Genomic DNA, 21,016 nt, shown 5'->3' with positions numbered 1-21,016 from the left:
GCTTGAAATCCAGACTTTTTCAAACATGGGATAAACTTATTGATGGATTTCTTTTTTACAACGCTTTTTTTATACACTTCGCCATACACTATGGTGTTCATTGGGTCGAGGAAGATAACAACGGAACGAAGAGGGTGAAAGGGGCCAAAGGGAGTGGGTGGAAGCACAGAGGGGACATAAGGGATCACTTAGCATATGGTGCATGAGGCAGATCTTTTCAACATACTTTTCAAAAGGTCCGATCATGCACACAAGGGTTCACAACTCTTCTAAGGTGCCGTGAACCTGACCCGGCTCCAAGGAGTAGGAGATACCAAACTCCACATTGGAGTCAGCCAGGTTGGTGTGCTGGATGAGGACTTTTGATAGGAATCAGCCCACCCATAAGACCATAAGACATAGGAACAGAATTAGGTCACTCGGTCCATCGAGTCTGCTCCGCCATTCAATCATGACTGACATTTTCCTCATCCCCATTCTCCTGCCTTCTCCCCATAACCCCTGATCCCCTTATTGATCAAGAACCTATCTATCTCTGTCTTAAAGACACTCACTGACACTCCACAATCTTCTGCGGCAAAGAGTTCCACAGAGTCACCACCCTCTGGCTGAAGAAATTCCTCATCTCTGTTTGAAAGGATTGTCCCTTTAGTCTGAGATTGTGTCCTCTGCTTCTAGTTTTTCCTACAAGTGGAAACATCCTCTCCATGTCCACTCTATCCAGGCCTCACAGAATCCTGTAAGTTTCAATAAGATCCAACCTCATCCTCCTAAACTCCAACGAGTACAGACCCAGAGTCCTCAACCGTTCCTTATGTGACAAGCTGTTCATTCCAGGAATCATTCTTGTGAACCTCCTCAGGACCCTTTCCAAGGCCAAGACATCCTTCCTTAGATACAGGGCCCAAAACTGCTCACAATACTCCAAATGGGCTTTGACCACAACCTTATGTAGCCTCAGATGTACATCCCATGTCTTGTATTCTAGCCCTCTCGACATGAATGCTAACATTGCATTTGCCTTCCTAACTGCCGACTGAACCTGCACATTAACCTTAAGAGAATCATGAACAAGGACTCCCAAGTCCCTTTGTGCTTCTGATTTCCTAAGCATCTTCCCATTTAGAAAATAGTCTATGCCTCCATTTCTCCTTCCAAAGTGCATAATCTCACACTTTTACACATTGTATTTCATCTGCCACTTCTTTGCCCACTCTCCTAGCCTGTCCAAGTCCTGCTGCATCCCGCCTGCTTTCTCAATACGACCTGCTCCTCTCCAGATCTTTGTATCATCTGCAAACTTAGCAACAGTGCCTTCAGTTCCTTCCTCCAGATCATTAATGTATATTGTGAAAAGTTGTGGTCCCAGCACCGACCCCTGAGGCACACCACTAGTCACCGGCTGCCATCCTGAAAAAGACCTCTTTATCCCCACTCTCTGCCTTCTGCCAGTCAGCCAATCCTCTATCCGTGCCAGGATCTTACCCTTAACACCATGGGCTCTTAACTTATTTAACAGTCTCCTATGCGGCACCTTGTCAAAGGCCTTCTGGAAATCTAAATAAATCATGTCCACTGGTTCTCCTTTTTCTAACTTCTTTGTTACTTCCTGAAAGAACTATAACAGATTTGTCAAACATGACTTCCCCTTGCCGAAGCCGTGCTGACTCAGTCCTATTTTATCATGTACTTCCAAGTACTCCGCGATCTCATCTTTAATAATGGACTCTAACATCTTACCAATGACCAAAGTCAGGCTAACCAGCCCTCCCTTCTTAAACAGGGATGGTACATTAGCCACTTTCCAGTCCTCTGGGTCCCTTCCTGCCTTCAGTGATTCCTGAAAGATCACCACCAATGCCTCCACAATCTCCTCAGCTATCTCTTTTAGAACCCTGGGGAGTAGTCCATCCGGTCCAGGTAATTTATCCTCCTTCAGACCTTTCAGTTTCCCCAGAACCTTCTCCTTAGTAATGGTCGCTGCACTCACCTGTGGCCCCTGGTTCTCCTCGAGTTCTGGCATCCCACTAGTGTCTTCCACCGTGAAGACTGATGTAAAGTAACTATTCAGTTCGTCTGCCATTTCTTTGTTTCCTATTATTACTTCTCCAGCCACATTTCCAGTGATCCAATGTCTATTTTTGCCTCTCTCTTGCCTTTTATATATTGAAAAAAACTCTTCCTATCTTCCTTTATATTACTAGCTAGCTTGCACTCATACTTCATCTTCCCCCCCTTGTTGCTTTTTTAGTTGTCCTCTGCTCACTTTTAAAGGCTTCCCAATCCTCTGGCTTCCCACTAAACCTCGCCACTTTGTATGCTTTTTCTTTAGCTTTTATGCTGTCCTTGACTTCCCTCGTCAGCCATGGATGCCTTGACCTCTTAGCATGTTTCCTCCTCCTTGGGATGAATTTCTGTTGTGCCTCCCGAATAACCCCCCAAAACTCCCACCATTGCTGTTCCACTGTCTTCCCTGCTAGGCTCCTTTTCCAATCAACTCTGGCCAGCTCCTCCCTCATGTCTTTGTAGTTACCCTTATTTAATTGTAATACCGTTACATCTGATTCCAGCACCTCCCTCATGCCTTTGTCGTTACCCTTATACAATTGTAATACCGTTACATCTGATTGCAGCTTCTCCCTCTCAAACTGCAGGGTAAATTATATCATATTGTGGTCACTGCTCCCTAAGGGTTCCTTCACGTTAAGTTCTCTAATCAAGTCTGCCTCATTACACATCACCAAATCCAGAATTACCTGTTCCCGAGTAGGCTCTGTCACAAGCTGCTCCAAAAATCATCTCTTAGACATCCCACAAATTCTTTTTCTTGGGGTCCACTACCAACCTGATTTTCCCAGTCCACTTGCATATTGAAGTCCCCCATGATTATTGTAATATTGCCTTTTTTACATGCCTTTTCTATCTCCTGATTTATTTTCTGCCCCACATCCTGACTACTGCTAGACAGCCTGTACATAACTCCCATCAGGGTCTTTTTACCTTTGCGATTCCTCAACTCTACCCACAGAGATTCTATGCCTTCTGATCCCTATATCACTCCTTGCTATCGATTTAACTTCATTCCTTACTAACAATGCAACCCCGCCCCCTTTTAAAGGCTCTTGAAAATTACATAACCTGGGAATGGTGTTGGGAATCCAGCACTCAAGACCCACCTGCCTCCCAAGTCAACCCAACTCGGTGAAAATCGAGGCCAATATAAAACAAGTTAATGATTATATCGTTATGAAGATATAGAGATATTTTAAAGAAAGCAGGATGTTTAATTGTTATAGCAATTGAAAAGAGTTAGAAACTATATTGTTATGTGCATGTATACATAAGTATCCAGATGTAACGTCACACACTACGGCACTGCAGTCTGTGTACTGAACTAGCAATGAACCACCACCCAAGGGGACATTCAAGAATAGAATTAAATGAAAGCTCCAGTCTCTATGGCCTCAAAGAATGATAATTTCAGACGTCAAGAATCACAAAACATAACAGGCTAGCGGCCCCTAAGATCCATTCCCATGCTTCATTTCCAGGAGCTAGGCTTCATCACACAGGCCAAGGCTTGAGGTGAGAGCAAGCTACTGAGTTTCTGACACACAGAGGTCTGGATAGATGCACAGAATCCCTACAGTGCAGAAGGAGCCCATTTGGCCCATCGAGTCTGCACTGATTTTCTGAAAGAGCACCCTATCTTGGCTTACTCCCCGCCCTATCTGCGTAACCCCGTCACCACACTTAACCTACCTATCATTAGATACTAATGGACAATTTAACATGGCCAATCCATCTAACCTGCACGTCTTTGGACTGTGGGAGGAAACCGGAGGACCCGGAGGAAACCCACGCAGACACGGGGAGAATGTTCAAACTCCACACAGTCACCCAACACCAGGATCGAACCCTGGTCCCTGGCACTGAAAGGTGGCAATGCTAATCACTGTGCCACCGTGCAGCATACCGAGGGGTTTCAGTGGCGGAACAATAGGGAATGTTGTGAAGGGTGTTGGCAGATTCTGGCTGCCAAATGTCCTGTGTCACCAAGCATGGCAGGAATGGGCATCTGTGCTGTGCCTCAGCACAGTGTTGTACAGTACCAGCCAAGCCCCACTTCTGAGAGAAACAAGAAGAGAAGAGAAGAGAGATTCACAACTATCAACTCCAGTGTCCAAGAGCAGGGCCACCCCCTGGTGTATCCTTTCCAAACCCCTGATGTGCACAAACGATGATCAGCTATTTCTCTGGAAGCACGTCATAATCCAGTATTTACTAGGTTTAGACAATCTAACAAGTGGTTTTATCTTTAAACCTGCAGCAAGTGGCCAAACTGATGGAAATCGCTAAGGAGAAACAGGTGGCAGCACTGAAGAGTCTAAAGGAATCCACTGAAAGGTGAGGAATCATCAAGCAAAATTGGGAATATCCTGCAAAAAAGTACAGGGATTTCTAGCGAGAACAAGGGAATAGTGGCCTAACGGTAATGCTACTGAACCTGTAATCCAGAGGCCTGGACTAATGCGTCAGAGACATCGCACCACGGCAACTGGAGGAATTTACATTCAAATGATTCTGTAATTAATAATGATGAAGGAGCTGAGCTCCGAAAGCTAGTGATTTGACACAAACCTGTTGGACTAAAACCAGGTATTGTAAGACTTCTTACTATGCCCACCCCAATCCAACGCCGGCATCTCCACATCATGTAATTAATAAGGTAGGCTCAGCAATAATGATCATGAATCAACCAGATTGTTGTAAGAACCTATCTGGTCTATGAACCCGCTTCTAAGAAGAAAATCTGCCATCCCTACTTGGTCTGTCCTACATGTGACTCCAGAACCACAGCAATGTGATTGAATAAATCACTCAGTTAAGGGCAATTAGGGATGGACAATAAAAACTGGCCTTGCCACAACCCTAGAATAATTTTTTTTTGAAAAAGTGTGCAAGTCCAACAGAAAGGTAAGAGAATTTCCAGCAGGTAATGGAGCCAGGTCCAGCAGAAAGGTAAGTGAATACGCAGCAGGTAATGGAGCCAGATCCAGCAGAAAGGTAAGTGAATATCCAGCAGGTAATGGAGCCAGATCCAGCAGAAAGGTAAGTGAATACCCAGCAGGTAATGGAGCCAGATCCAGCAGAAAGGTAAGTGAATATCCAGCAGGTAATGGAGCCAGATCCAGCAGAGAGGTAAGTGAATACCCAGCAGGTAATGGAGCCAGATCCAGCAGAAAGGTAAGTGAATACGCAGCAGGTAATGGAGCCAGATCCAGCAGAAAGGTAAGTGAATATCCAGCAGGTAATGGAGCCAGATCCAGCAGAAAGGTAAGTGAATACGCAGCAGGTAATGGAGCCAGATCCAGCAGAAAGGTAAGTGAATATCCAGCAGGTAATGGAGCCAGATCCAGCAGAGAGGTAAGTGAATACGCAGCAGGTAATGGAGCCAGATCCAGCAGAAAGGTAAGTGAATATCCAGCAGGTAATGGAGCCAGATCCAGCAGAAAGGTAAGTGAATACCCAGCAGGTAATGGAGCCAGATCCAGCAGAAAGGTAAGTGAATACGCAGCAGGTAATGGAGCCAGATCCAGCAGAAAGGTAAGTGAATATCCAGCAGGTAATGGAGCCAGATCCAGCAGAAAGGTAAGTGAATACGCAGCAGGTAATGGAGCCAGATCCAGCAGAAAGGTAAGTGAATATCCAGCAGGTAATGGAGCCAGATCCAGCAGAAAGGTAAGTGAATATCCAGCTGGTAATGAAGCCAGATCCAGCAGAAAGGTAAGAGAATTTCCAGCTGTTAATGGAGCCAGATCCAGCAGAAAGGTAAGTGAATACCCAGCAGGTAATGGAGCCAGATCCAGCAGAAAGGTAAGTGAATACCCAGCAGGTAATGGAGCCAGATCCAGCAGAAAGGTAAGTGAATACCCAGCTGGTAATGAAGCCAGATCCAGCAGAAAGGTAAGTGAATACCCAGCAGGTAATGGAGCCAGATCCAGCAGAGAGGTAAGTGAATACCCAGTAGGTAATGGAGCCAGATCCAGCAGAGAGGTAAGTGAATACCCAGCAGGTAATGGAGCCAGATCCAGCAGAAAGGTAAGTGAATACCCAGCAGGTAATGGAGTCAGATCCAGCAGAAAGGTAAATGAATACCCAGCAGGTAATGGAGTCAGATCCAGCAGAAAGGTAAGTGAATACCCAGCAGGTAATGGAGCCAGATCCAGCAGAAAGGTAAGTAAATACGCAGCAGGTAATGGAGCCAGATCCAGCAGAGAGGTAAGTGAATTCCCAGCAGGTAATGGAGTCAGATCCAGCAGAAAGGTAAGTAAATACGCAGCAGGTAATGGAGCCAGATCCAGCAGAGAGGTAAGTGAATACCCAGCAGGTAACGGAGTCAGATCCAGCAGAAAGGTAAATGAATACCCAGCAGGTAATGGAGCCAGATCCAGCAGAAAGGTAAGTGAATACCCAGCAGGTAATGGAGCCAGATCCAGCAGAGAGGTAAGTGAATACCCAGCAGGTAACGGAGTCAGATCCAGCAGAAAGGTAAATGAATACCCAGCAGGTAATGGAGTCAGATCCAGCAGAAAGGTAAGTGAATACCCAGCAGGTAATGGAGTCAGATCCAGCAGAAAGGTAAGTGAATACCCAGCAGGTAATGGAGCCAGATCCAGCAGAAAGGTAAGTGAATACCCAGCAGGTAACGGAGTCAGATCCAGCAGAGAGGTAAGTGAATACCCAGCAGGTAACGGAGTCAGATCCAGCAGAAAGGTAAATGAATACCCAGCAGGTAATGGAGTCAGATCCAGCAGAAAGGTAAGTAAATACCCAGCAGGTAATGGAGCCAGATCCAGCAGAGAGGTAAGTGAATACCCAGCAGGTAACGGAGTCAGATCCAGCAGAGAGGTAAGTGAATACCCAGCAGGTAATGGAGCCAGATCCAGCAGAGAGGTAAGTGAATACCCAGCAGGTAACGGAGTCAGATCCAGCAGAAAGGTAAATGAATACCCAGCAGGTAATGGAGTCAGATCCAGCAGAAAGGTAAGTGAATACCCAGCAGGTAATGGAGCCAGATCCAGCAGAGAGGTAAGTGAATACCCAGCAGGTAACGGAGTCAGATCCAGCAGAAAGGTAAATGAATACCCAGCAGGTAATGGAGTCAGATCCAGCAGAAAGGTAAGTGAATACCCAGCAGGTAATGGAGTCAGATCCAGCAGAAAGGTAAGTGAATACCCAGCAGGTAATGGAGTCAGATCCAGCAGAAAGGTAAATGAATACCCAGCAGGTAATGGAGTCAGATCCAGCAGAAAGGTAAGTGAATACCCAGCAGGTAATGGAGTCAGATCCAGCAGAAAGGTAAGTGAATACCCAGCAGGTAATGGAGTCAGATCCAGCAGAAAGGTAAGTGAATACCCAGCAGGTAATGGAGTCAGATCCAGCAGAGAGGTAAGTGAATACCCAGCAGGTAATGGAGCCAGATCCAGCAGAAAGGTAAGTGAATACCCAGCAGGTAACGGAGTCAGATCCAGCAGAGAGGTAAGTGAATACCCAGCAGGTAACGGAGTCAGATCCAGCAGAAAGGTAAATGAATACCCAGCAGGTAATGGAGTCAGATCCAGCAGAAAGGTAAGTAAATACCCAGCAGGTAATGGAGCCAGATCCAGCAGAGAGGTAAGTGAATACCCAGCAGGTAACGGAGTCAGATCCAGCAGAGAGGTAAGTGAATACCCAGCAGGTAATGGAGCCAGATCCAGCAGAGAGGTAAGTGAATACCCAGCAGGTAACGGAGTCAGATCCAGCAGAAAGGTAAATGAATACCCAGCAGGTAATGGAGTCAGATCCAGCAGAAAGGTAAGTGAATACCCAGCAGGTAATGGAGCCAGATCCAGCAGAGAGGTAAGTGAATACCCAGCAGGTAACGGAGTCAGATCCAGCAGAAAGGTAAATGAATACCCAGCAGGTAATGGAGTCAGATCCAGCAGAAAGGTAAGTGAATACCCAGCAGGTAATGGAGTCAGATCCAGCAGAAAGGTAAGTGAATACCCAGCAGGTAATGGAGTCAGATCCAGCAGAAAGGTAAATGAATACCCAGCAGGTAATGGAGTCAGATCCAGCAGAAAGGTAAGTGAATACCCAGCAGGTAATGGAGTCAGATCCAGCAGAAAGGTAAGTGAATACCCAGCAGGTAATGGAGTCAGATCCAGCAGAAAGGTAAGTGAATACCCAGCAGGTAATGGAGTCAGATCCAGCAGAGAGGTAAGTGAATACCCAGCAGGTAATGGAGCCAGATCCAGCAGAAAGGTAAGTGAATACCCAGCAGGTAACGGAGTCAGATCCAGCAGAAAGGTAAATGAATACCCAGCAGGTAATGGAGCCAGATCCAGCAGAAAGGTAAGTAAATACGCAGCAGGTAATGGAGCCAGATCCAGCAGAGAGGTAAGTGAATTCCCAGCAGGTAATGGAGCCAGATCCAGGAGTATAATAAGTGAATAACCAACAGGTCCATAGAATACCTACATTGCAGAAGGAGGCCTTTCGGTCCATCGAGTCTAATGTTAGACTCGAGTCTAATGCCGCCCTAATGTGCAAACTCCACACAGACAGTCACCCGAGGCTGGAATTGAACCCTGCTGCTGTGAGGCAGCAGTGCTAACCACTGTGCCACCGTGCTGCCAGATCCAACAGAAAGGTAAGTGAATGCCCAGCAGGTAATGAAGCCAGATCCATCAGAAAAATAAAAGAATTTCCAGCAGGAAATAGTGCTAAGAATGTGTACGAGCTGCGGTTCTGTGGTGTAACTGTGCCCTGTGAAATATTGGTTCCACCACACCGCAGCCTTTTGTTCAGTGGTGGCTGTAATACTGGAGGTAGATTACGAGGGACGTGCTTTCACTCCTGAAAGCGTTTTCTCTCTTTTTAAGTTAATGCCCCCTTCTTCATCCTTACCCCAACCAGAGGAAATAGATTCTCTGTATCTATTCTATCAAATCCTTTCACATTTTAATTATCTTGAAAAGAAATACAAGCCTAGCCTGAGGGCAATTTGCCCTCATAATTCCAACCTTTTCGCCATGGTATCAGTCTGGTGAATCTGTCCTGCCCTGTGGTGTGGTGCCCAGAACCGAACATCGTTCTCCAGATGGGAGCTAACTAGAACTTTGTACAACTGGAATATCACTTCCCATCCTCTGAATTCCAGCCATTTTGAGCTAAAGGCCAGCACTCCATTCACTTTCAATTACATTGTGCAGCTGTTACTGAATTCTGTGCAATGATACCGAAATCGTGTTGCACTCCACCACTCTCTCTCTCGCCATTAATAAAGTAACTGGCATAACTAATCTGAGTGATAACCACGGAGAAGATAACTCAATAAATAAGACAACATGAGTTGGTATCGTTGGTGGATGTCTGTTGATGACTGAGTAAAAGGAAAGGCATGAGGTCTAAGAGGAACTGGGTTACACAAGGGGGGGAGAATTTAGCATCAGATCCTGGTCTGTCAAAATGAGCTGGATTTAGACTGAATGCAAGGTTGTTTAATGGTATCAAGTTAGCAGGACTGTCGACATGTCATAATTTATTCATAGAATTCCTACAGTGCGGAAGGGGGCCATTCGGCCCATCGAGTCTGCACCAACCCTCTGAAAGAGCATCCTAACTAGACCCACTCCCCCGCCCTATCCCCGCAACCCAACCTAACCTGCACATCTTTGGACACTGGGACAATTTAGCATGGCCTATCCACCTAACTGGCTCATCTTTGCTACTTTGCAATGATTTTTCATTTCTGGTACAAGAATTAAAAATTTTAAATAGTGTAAAGAACAAAGGTTGCTAGAAATGATCAGGGACAACAGCAGACAAACCTACGTCTCCTGTTTTAATGGAGTGCTTAAGCTTTTTTAACTTCATCCTGTTCAGCATCATTGATTGGAAAATCACTTTCACATTTCCTATTTGAAATATATTCTCATGCTTTCAAGAAAAATTAGTTTGAGCTTCACAAGCAAATTTACAGACGTTTACAACATACCAGAAAATGCACCAAATGGAGAACAAAGTCCCACCCAGAAATTAAATGAGTCCCCCCCCCTCAGCACTCCTATTCCCTGACAATAACTTATGAATCAACGTACAAGTGCTTCCATGTTGATAGGTTATTTTATTGAAGTGAGTGAGTGCCAGTGTTGAAAGTTAGTCCATGTGTGTTTGGTTAGTTGTTTAGACTCCATCACCTAAGAGATTCCTGCAGTCAACACGCAGTCATTCTCTTCAAATCAATATTTATTTCAGTGAGATGAAAGAAGTGAAAAAAAAGATTGAGCTCAAGCGACAGGAGAAGATTGAGATCATGCTGAAAACCACAGCGGATAAGAGTCTCCAAGAGAAGTGAGTGATCGGCACCTGCCCTTGCTGTACTTGGAACTGCCTTTTAATGATACACAGCCTGGACTGAGAACTAGCCTCGTAATCGCTAGATAACAGTACACTAACTCCGACCTGCTAACCGCTCTGTCTAGCTGTGGTGAAACATTCCAGCATTACGGGACATGCAGCCCAAAATATCCAGCCAACTAGTGTCCACAATTACTCAGGGCCTGTCTGCAAGTCAACTGACCACAGTGAAACATCAGTTGCTTGGTTACCCGAGGAAACCACAGAAACACGCAAGTGATTAGACCTGTGTACATAAAGAACAAAGAGAATTACAGCACCGGAACAGGCCCTTCAGCACCCCAAGCCTACACCGACCATGCTGCCCATCTAACCTAAAACCTTCTACATTTCCAGGGTCTGTATGCCTCTATTCCCATCCTATTCATGTATTTGTCAAGACGCCCCTTAAACATCACTCTTCTGCCTGCTTCCACCACCTCCTCTCCAAAGCCTCCACATCCTTCTGGTAGTGTGGCGACCAGAATTGAAATGGGTGGAATTCTCCATTGCCTGACGCCGAAATCATAATCGGCGATCGGGCGGAGAATCCCTTCCAACGCCCAAATCGGAGGCGGCGCTGGTTTGACCCCGGTTTTCGAGTCTCCACCCCTCCAGAATGGCATCATTGCATTGCGCGCCGCTCGCTGTTGGAAAGGCGTTGCTGTGACATCGGAAGCCCCTCCCCCGCTTTGACAAAGGGTCACCTGGACTCGAAACGTTAGCTCTTTTCTCCCCCTACAGATGCTGCCAGACCTGCTGAGATTTTCCAGCATGTTTTCTCTTTTGGTTTCTTTCAGCATCTACCTTGTCAAGGCTTTGTATCCTCCTCACAAATGGCTTTCTTACTTATTTTTGTAGCATCAGCAGATTGGGATACAACATAGAACATACAGTGCAGAAGGAGGCCATTTGGCCCATCGAATCTGCACCGACTCACTTTAAGCCGTCACTTCCCCCCTCTCCCGGTAACCCAATAACCCCTCCTAACCTTTTTTGGATACCAAGGCAATTTATCATGGCCAATCCACCTAACCTGCATGTCTTTGGACTGTGGGAGGAAACCGGAGCACCCGGAGGAAACCCATGCAGACATGGGGAGAACGTGCAGATTCCGCACAGACAGTGACCCAGCGGGGAATCAAACCTGGGAACCTGACACTGTGAAGCCACAGTGCTAACCACTGTGCTACTGTGCTGCCCCAATGTTCAGTCCTTCATCCACATTATTAATATATATTGTAAATAGTTGAAGCCCTAGCAGTCCACTAGTTAGTTTGGCAACTGTAAAATGACCTGTTTATTACAACTCTCTGGTCCCTGTAAATTAGACAATCCTCTATCCTTGGTGCCCTTATATTCTGCAGTAACATTTTACTGGCACCTCAACATGCTGCATTATCTAGATCAGTCAGCTCACTGGACACTGTACTTTCTGTTTACAGGCGCAAGAAGGAGATCAATGAGCATCATATTCAAATGTCGGTGAAACTCTTCAAGCTGGTATGTGGCCTTACACAGTCAGGATTACAATTTGGTCCCGCCATCCACAAGCCGACAAGGAAACACAAACACACGAAAACCCCACTGTCGCCCATTGAGCCCATAATACTATTCAGTGCCAGTTGCACCAAACCCATTCCCCCATCCAACAATCCCACTCCTCCAACCAACAATCCCACTCGCCAGTCAACAATCCCACTCCCCAACCAACAATCCCACTCCCCAACCAACAATCCCACTCCCCAGCCAACAATCCTACTCCTCAACCAACAATCCCACTCCCCAGCCAACAATCCCACTCCCCAACCAACAATCCCACTTCACCAGCCAACGATCCCACTCCCCAACCAACAATCCCACTACCCGATTCAACAATCCCACTCCCCAACCAACCATCCCACTTCACCAGCCAACAATCCCACTACCCCAGCCAACAATCCCACTCCCCAACCAACAATCCCACTTCACCAGCCAATAATCCCACTCCCCAACCAACAGTCCCACCCAATAACCAATAATCCCACTTTCCTAACCAACAATCTCACCCCACTAACCAACAAGCCGACTACCACATCCAACAGTTTGACTCCTATAATCTACAATCCCACTCCCCAACCAACAATCCCATCCCCCAACCAACAATCCCATCCCCCAACCAACATTCCCACTCTCCAACCAATAATCCCATTCCCCAACCAACATTCCCAATCTCCAACCAATAATCCCACTCTCCCAGCCATGAACCCCACTCCTATACCAGAATTCCCACTCCAACAGCCAACATTCTCACTCCCATAGCCAACATTCCCACTTCCATAACCAACAATCCCACTCTCCAACCAACAATCCCATTCCCAAACCAACAATCCCACTCCCATAACCAACAATTCCACTCCCATAACCAACAATCCCACTCACATAACCAACAATCCCACTCACAAACCAATAATCCCACTTTCCTAACCAACAATCCCACCCCAATAACCAATATTCCCACTTTCCTAACCAACAATCCCACTCCAATAACCAACAAGCCCACTACCACATCCAACAATTCCAATCCTATAATCTACAATCCCACTCCCCCAACCAACAATCCCATTCCCCCAACCAACAATCCCATTCCCATAACCAACAATCCCACTCCCAAACTAACAATCCCACTCCCATAACCAACAACCACTCACATAACCAACAATCCCACTCACAAACCAATAATCCCACTTTCCTAACCAACAATCCCACCCCAATAACCAATATTCCCACTTTCCTAACCAACAATCCCACTCCAATAACCAACAAGCCCACTACCACATCCAACAATTCTACTCCTATAATCTACAATCCCACTCCCCCAACCAAGAATCCCACTTCTCCAACCAACAATTCCATTGCTAAACTGGGCGGCATGGACTGGTTGGGCCGAAGGGCCTGTTTCCACGCTGTGAACTTCTATGATTCTATGATACAACCAATAATCCCATTCCTACAACCAAAATTCCCACTCCCCAACCAACAATCCCATTCCCCCAACTAAAAATCCCATTCTCCCAACCAACATTCCCACTCCCCAACCAACAATCCCATTCTCCCAGCCAAGAACTCCACTGCCATACCAAAATTCCCACTCCAACAGCCAACATTCCCACTCCCATAGCCAACATTCCCACTTCCATAACCAACAATCCCACTCTCCAACCAACAATCCCATTCCCCAACCAACAATCCCACTTTCCAACCAACAATCCCACTTCCATAACCAACAACCCCACTCACAAACCAACAATCCCATTCTCCGAACCAACAATCCCACTCCCCAAAAAACAATCCTAATTTCCAAAACAACATTTCAATTCCACCAAACAACACTCACTCCCAAACACCAATCCCAGTCCTGAAATATCATTGCCATTCCCCAACCACCAATCCCATTCTCCAATAATCACACTTCCCAAATAACAATCCCACATCCCCAGACAACATTCCCACTCGGTATCAAACCCATTCCCATAACTACAATTCCACTGCACTGATAATATTTCCTTATTGTTGCAGGCTTTAGCGAATCAGTCGAATGCTCTTAGCAAACTTGATGAGCAACACACTGCCAAATTGGAGGAAATTAAGGAAAAAGAAAAAGAGGTAACAGGGCTTAGCTGCAATGTCTGTTGGGTTACAGTGTGAGAGGGGATGGGTGACTGATTGGGTAAAGTATATATGTGTGAAAGGATGGGGAATTAGATGCAGTACAGTGTGTGAGTGAAAGATTGGGGAGTTGAATGGGGCACAATATGTGTGTGAAAGGGTGGGGAGTTTGATGCGGTACAGTATGTGTGAGAAGGTGGAGAGTTAAATGAATTACAATGTAATTCATTGTGGAGTGCGGAAGTGAAAGATTGGGGAGATGATTAAGGTACAGTTTATGTGTGAAAAGGTGGGGAGTTTGATGGGGTACAGTGCGTGTGTCAGAGTGGTGAATCGAATCGGGTACAGTTTGTGTGTACGTCTGAGAGGGTGGGGAGTTAGATGGAGCACAATGCATGTGGGAGTGGGTGCAGAGTTGGATAGGGCAAAATGTGTTTGTGTGAGTGAAAGATTGCAGAGTTGGATGGGGTACAATGTGTGTATGAAAGGGTGGGAAGTTGGATGGGGCAAAGAGTATGTATGCAAGTCCACTTCAGATCATAAAATCATCGAAGAATCATAGAATGGAAGAATCATAGAATCTTTACAGTGCAGAAGGAGGCCATTTGACCCTCTGAGTCTGCACCGACCCTTTGAATGAGCACTCTATCCATGGCCACTCCCCTGTCCACCCTGCCATATCCCCATAACTTAACCTACACATCCCTGGACACCTAAGGGGCAATTTTATCATGGCCAATCCACCTAACCTGCACATCTTTGGACTGTGGGAGGAAACCGGAGCACCCAGAGGAAACCCACGCGGACACGGGGAGAACGTGCAAACTCCACACAGTCAGTGACCCAAGGCCAGAATTGTACTTGGGTCTTTGGTGCTGTGAGGCAGCAGTCCTAACCACTGTGCCGCCGTGGGAAGTTTGATGTATTTCCATATGTGTGACAGGGTGGGGAGTTAGTTGAAGCAGAATGTGTGTGGGAGAGGGTGGGAATTGGAGGAGTACAGTGTGTGTGTGAAAGAGTGGGAAGATAAATGCGGCACAATGTTGTCTGTGTTGGATGGGATAGATTGCGTGTATTTGAATAGGTAGGGTTTCGGATCAGATATAGTGCAGGAGTGAAATGGTGGGGAGTTTGATGGGACACAGTATATTTGTGAAAGGTTGTGGACTTGGATGGGGTACAGTGCACATGTAAATGGTTGGGGATTTGGGAGTTGGAAAGGGTGTAGTGTATGTGTGAAATGGTGAGGAGTTGGGGGTTGGATACAGTTGTATGTGCGTGAGGAAGTTTAAAAAAAAATCATTTTTACGGCATGTGGGCTTTGCTGGTTAGGCCAGCATTTGTTGCACATCCCTAATTGCCCTTGAGAAGGTAGTAGTGAGCTGCCTTCTTGAACCACTGCAGTCCATGTGGTGTAGTTACACTCACTGCGCTATGAGGGAGGGAGTTCCAGTATTTTGACCGAACGACAGTGAAGAAACAGCGATATATTTCCAAGTCAGGATGGAGAGTGACTTGGAGGGGAGCTTCCAGGTGGTGGTGTTCCCAGGTATCTTCTGCCCTTCTAGGTGGTAGTGGTCATGGGTTTGGAAGGAACCTTGGTGAGTTCCTACAGTGCATCTTGTAGATGGTACACACTGCTGCTACATTGCATTGGTGGGGAGGGAGTGAATGTTTGCGAAAGGGGTGCCAATCAAACGGACTGCTTTATTCTGGATGATGTTGAGCTTCTTAAGTGTTCTTGGAGTTGCACTTATCCAGATGTGGGAGGTATTCCATCACGCTCCTGGCTTATGCCTTGTAGGTGGTGAACAGGCTTTGAGGAGTCAGGAGGTGAGTTACTCGCCGTAGGATTCCTAGTCTCTGACCTGCTCTATTAGCCAAAGTATTTATATGGCTAGTCCAGTTCAGTTTCCGGTAAAGATAACCCCCAGGATGTTGATAGTGGGGTATTCGGTGATGGTAAAGCCATTGAATGTCAAGGGACGATGGTTTGATTCACTCTTACTAGAGATGGTCACTGCCTGGCACTTGTTTGGCATGAATGTTACTTGCTACTTGTCAGCCCAAGCCTAGATATGAGCAAGGTCTTGCTACATTTACACGTGGACTGCTTCAGTGTCTGAGGAGTCGCGAATGGTGCTGAACATTCTGTAATCATCAGCAAACATCCTCACATCTGACCTTATGCTGGAAGAAAAATCATTGATGAAGCAGTTGAAGACACTACCCTTAGGAACTCCTGCAGTGATGTCCTAGGACTGAGATGACTGACCTGCAGCAACAACAACCATCTTTCTTTGTGCCAGGTATGACTCCAACTAGTGGAGAGTTTCCCCCAGATTCCCATTGATTCCAGTTTAGCTAGGGCTCCTTGAAGCCATACTCGATCAAATACTGTCTGGTTGTCAAGGGCAGTAACTCACACCTCACCTCTGGAGTTCAGCTTCTTTGTCCATGTTTGAACCAAGGCTGTAATGAGGTTAGGAGCTGAATGACTTTGGCGGAACCTAAACTGAGTGTCAATGAACAGGGTATTTCGAAGTAAGTGCCGCTTGATAGCATTGTTGATGGCCACTTCCATCACTTTACTGATGATTGAAAGTAGGCTGACAGGGCGGTTTTTGGCTGGGTTGGATTTGTCCTGCTTTTTGTGTACACACCTGGGCAATTTTCCACATTGCCGGATTGATAAGAGTGCTGTAGCTGTACTGGAGCAGCTTGGCTAGGGGCACAGCAAGTCCAGAAGCACAAGTCTTCAGTATATTGCCTGAATATTGTCAGGGCCCATAGCCTTTTCAGTGTTTTAAGTCATTTCTTGATATAATGTGGAGTGAATTGTACTGGCTGAAGACTGGCATCTGTGATTCTGGGGACCTCTGGAGTAGACCAAGAAGGATCATCCCCACCGCACTTCTCGTTGAAGATTATTGCGAATGCTTCAGCCTTGTCTTTTGCACTGATGTGATGGGCTCCTCCATCATTGAGAATGAGGATATTTGTGGAGGCCCCTCCTCCAGTGAGTTGTTTAATTGTCCACCACCATTCACAACTGGATGTGGCAGGACTGCAGAGCTTAGATCTGATCCGTTGATTGTGGGATCATGTAGCTCTATCTATCACGTGTTTCTTGTGTTGTTTGGCACACAAGTAGTCCTATGTTGTAGCTTCACCAGGTTGACCACCTCATTTTTCCGTATGCCTGGTGCTGCTCCTGCACTTTTCATTGAACCCTTGAACTCGGGTTGATCACCTGGTTTGGAGGTAATGGCAGACCATGAGGTTACAGATCATGGCTAAGTATAATTTTGCTGCTGCTGATGGTCCACAGAGTTAGATGGGGTATAGTGTGTGTGCATGTGTGAAAAATTAGGGAGTGGATGGGATGTTTGTGCAAGGGAGGGGTGTTGGACGGGGCACAGAATTTAAGTGTGAAATGGTAGTGAATTTGATAGTGTGAAAGGGTGGTGAGTTGGACGGGGTGAAATTTGTGTGGAGGGTGGAGAGTTGGCAATCAGGGACTTTGTTTTCTGAAGCTGGATTCGTTTTTTTGAGAAGCCCTTTGCAAACCTTTACCCCTTTCTAATGTCTGCTGAAGTCTCACAATTCATTTGTCAGGGAGTACTACTTCACACAAAGGTTAGTGGAAATCAGAACCGTCTTCTCCAAAATGCTGTTGAAGAATTGGGGGGGGCGGAGGGATGGGGCGGAGGGATGGGGCAGTGGGGGGCGGGGGGGGACATGTTGCAGAACTGCAAAATGAGCAAATTGCTACCCAAGTACAGCAGGTTTGTATTGGCAATGCTGGAGGACCCGAGGCATAACTACCCACTCACCCCAGCCATAGCCAATCCAAACCAGCACACAGAGTTAGGGGGAAGACCCTATTTGAGCCACCATTCACCTGTTTCCCTCTCCTTATTTTCCATCATATTCAGTACCAGCAGGAGGCCCAGAACGAATATGAGGCAAAACTGGACGCCTTGCCGCAAGTGGTTGTGGAGCTGAGCGAGTCGATCATCACCACTAAGTTCACCCTGGAGCCAGGGAGACCACAAGATCAAGGAAAAGATGTGGTGGAATCAAAAACAAATGAACTGCCACCCACGAATGGGATGATGGTGAATCCATCAGGCAGTTCAACTGCTGAAGCTGAGGACAGCGTGGAAGTTCTTATTGCTGAACTGTAACTTAGTTATAAGTTGCCAATAGCACTGGCAAACCCTGCACCATTGATGGTCCATCTTATACAGCACTGGCATTGGGTTGGGGCCAGCAGAGAGATGGGCTCATAGGTTGCACTCAGTAGTTTTACACTGGTGCAAGACAGTACTTGCTCACTCACTGATTTGGTATTGTAGTTTGCATAGTCTCACTTGTTGGCATGCACACATCCAGAAAGGGATTGGGTATCGTTTAAGGATGGGTTGTAGGAAAAGTGGTTCTTATTTCTGTCTGTCTGTCTGTGGTTTTCATAGTTACAAGTCTCATTTGTAAAGACTTGCAGTCAGTCAGCAGCTCCTAGTGTGTCAGGGGACTTTGCTCTCATTTTAACCCTTCGACATTGGGCATGTAACAGTAAGGCCACACATCTTGGTAGTGTTATAGATCAGAAAATTAATGAAGTAGGAAGTTGGGACAGTTATGTTTGTTAACTCTTTCCCTCTCTTAATTTCCTCTGCCTTTTTATAACAGTAGCAGGAGAATGGAATTAAGGAGATAACTCTTTTGGAGGGCACAATGCGATGAGCCAAATGTCTGCTCTGTGCTCTAAAAGTAAGCAGTTTAGTGAAACTTGAATGTGTTTGTAACAAGCAGTCTTTTTGGGGGGTTTGTTAATCAGTCAATTTCCTTGAATCCTATTCACCCCGTCTTGGAACATTCATTTGAAGGGGTTTTCTGCTTTTCATATCTGGATCACAGGGTATGTTTTCAGACATTAGAGGTAAAGGTTAAGGTACAGCAACCTGATGATTAACCTCATGAACCCTTTCCACAGGCAGTGTCCCTGGGGTGCAAGTGTGTATCATCGAGGATTCATTGGGCCAGGAATGGTGTATTCGCCGTGGCAACAGCTCTCTACCTCCTCTACCTCTATGAAACCAGCTTGTTGTACTATAAATACTGGACGATGTGTAGGTATGAGTATAGGCCTTTGTGGCACCACTGGTTATAAATAGTCATGAGTGGGTACCTCTCTCTGAATCAGTTTGCTTTAGTTCTCTGGAAATTATTAGTTGTGATTTATGTAGAAAATCATTATACTACATTTAAAATAACGTAGGCTGCAGCTTGAGTGGATTATACCTTGTGACAATAAAAGTGTGATCATTCCCAACTTCAGATGTGTGTTGTTTTGATATGAGAATCTTTACTGATTTACGAGATCACCCATTTCCATCTTGAATGGGTCTGCTAGGAGACATACACTCCGGGCGTAGTCTGTTGTCTCGCAAGATGGACAGATATATATTACTGAGGACAGTGAACTCACAGCCAATGCCAGTAGATTCAATGGTCACCATTAACTGACACCATCTGACATATTTGGTTCAGGGTTATTAGTGTTAAAAGTGTAGTTGATGGACAGAAGGTGAGGGTCAGACTACAAGCATGAGTCGGAGATGTCAGTGACGCCAGCAAGCATCGATCAATGGGCATGAGGAGGGTATGTTCCTCATTGTTAATCTAACATCAGCTGGGGATGCTCTGTTCTGGCCATCATTGAACAGGTACAAACAGGTATTGTGGGAGTGAAATTCGTCTTTGCCTGTACCGTAAATCGACAACTCTTCCATTGACCAATGTCTACCGTTCTGCCAGAAAGTCTAAAAACGGTTGCCACTGCCTAAAGAACCCTTGTACCGACCCTCTCAAGGCGAATTTCACCCTCTCCAATTTAATGAACCCTGCCATATCGCTGATCCAGGATTCCACGCTTGGGGGCCTCGTATCTTTCCACTGAAGGAGAATCCTTCGCCGGGCTACCAGGGACGCAAAGGCCAGAATTCCGGCCTCTTTCGCCTCCTGCACTCCCGGCTCCTCTGCCACCCCAAATATTGCGAGCCCCCAGCCCGGTTTGACCCTGGATCCTACCACCCTCGACACCGTCCTCGCTACGCCCTTCCAAAATTCCTCCAGCGCTGGGCATGCCCAGAACATATGGGTGTGATTTGCTGGGCTCCCTGAGCACCTAACACATCTGTCCTCACCCCCAAAGAACCTGCTCATCCTTGTCCCGGTCATGTGTGCCCTGTGCAGCACCTTAAACTGTATGAGGCTGAGCCTCGCGCATGAAGAGGAAGAGTTCACCCTCCCTAGGGCATCTGCCCACGTCCCCTCTTCGATCTCCTCTCCCAACTCCTCCTCCCACTTACCTTTCAACTCCACCACCGAGGCCTCCTCCTCCTCCTGCATCACCTGGTAAGTTTCCGAGATCTTCCCCACTCCCACCCACCCCCCCGAGAGCACCCTGTCCTGTACTGTGTGTGGCAGTAGCCGTGGGAATTCCACCACCTGCCGTCTGGCAAACGCCCTTACCTGTAAGTACCTGAAGGTGTTCCCCAGGGTGAGCCCGTACTTCTCCTCCAGCTCACCCAAGCTCGCGAACTTCCCGTCCACAAACAGGTCCCCCAACTTTCATATGCCTGCCCTGTACCACCCCGAAAACCCTCCACCTGTTCTTCCTGGGGCGAACCGGTGGTTCCCCCGTAATGGGGTCCACGCCGAGGCCCTAACGTTCCCCCTGTGCCGCCTCCACTGCTCCCAGATTTTGAGGGCCGCCACCACCACCGGGCTCATGGTATACCTCCTTGGAGGGAGCGGCAGCGGTGCCGTTGCCAGCGCCCCCAGACTCGTACCCTCACAGGACGCCGTCTCCAGCCTCTTCCATGCAGCCCACTCCCCCTCCATCACCCACTTGCGC

General features: G+C 46.8%; 1 protein-coding gene across 1 annotated transcript in view; it reads left to right on the top strand.

Moving 5' to 3' along the window:
• LOC140407222 (1-phosphatidylinositol 4,5-bisphosphate phosphodiesterase beta-2-like) overlaps window positions 1-19,429 on the top strand; it is a 190,485-nt gene extending 171,056 nt beyond the window's left edge. The window contains 5 exon segments of the mRNA XM_072494874.1: window positions 4,331-4,407; window positions 10,303-10,398; window positions 11,889-11,946; window positions 14,002-14,088; window positions 18,030-19,429. Coding sequence (XP_072350975.1) covers window positions 4,331-4,407; window positions 10,303-10,398; window positions 11,889-11,946; window positions 14,002-14,088; window positions 18,030-18,281 — 570 coding nt within the window. The 3' untranslated portion in view covers window positions 18,282-19,429.
• Window positions 19,430-21,016: the final 1,587 nt, after the last annotated feature.

The sequence above is a fragment of the Scyliorhinus torazame genome, chromosome 2 (assembly GCF_047496885.1).
Source record: "Scyliorhinus torazame isolate Kashiwa2021f chromosome 2, sScyTor2.1, whole genome shotgun sequence".
NCBI lineage: Eukaryota > Metazoa > Chordata > Chondrichthyes > Carcharhiniformes > Scyliorhinidae > Scyliorhinus > Scyliorhinus torazame.
This window is presented reverse-complemented; position numbering and strand designations above follow the sequence as displayed.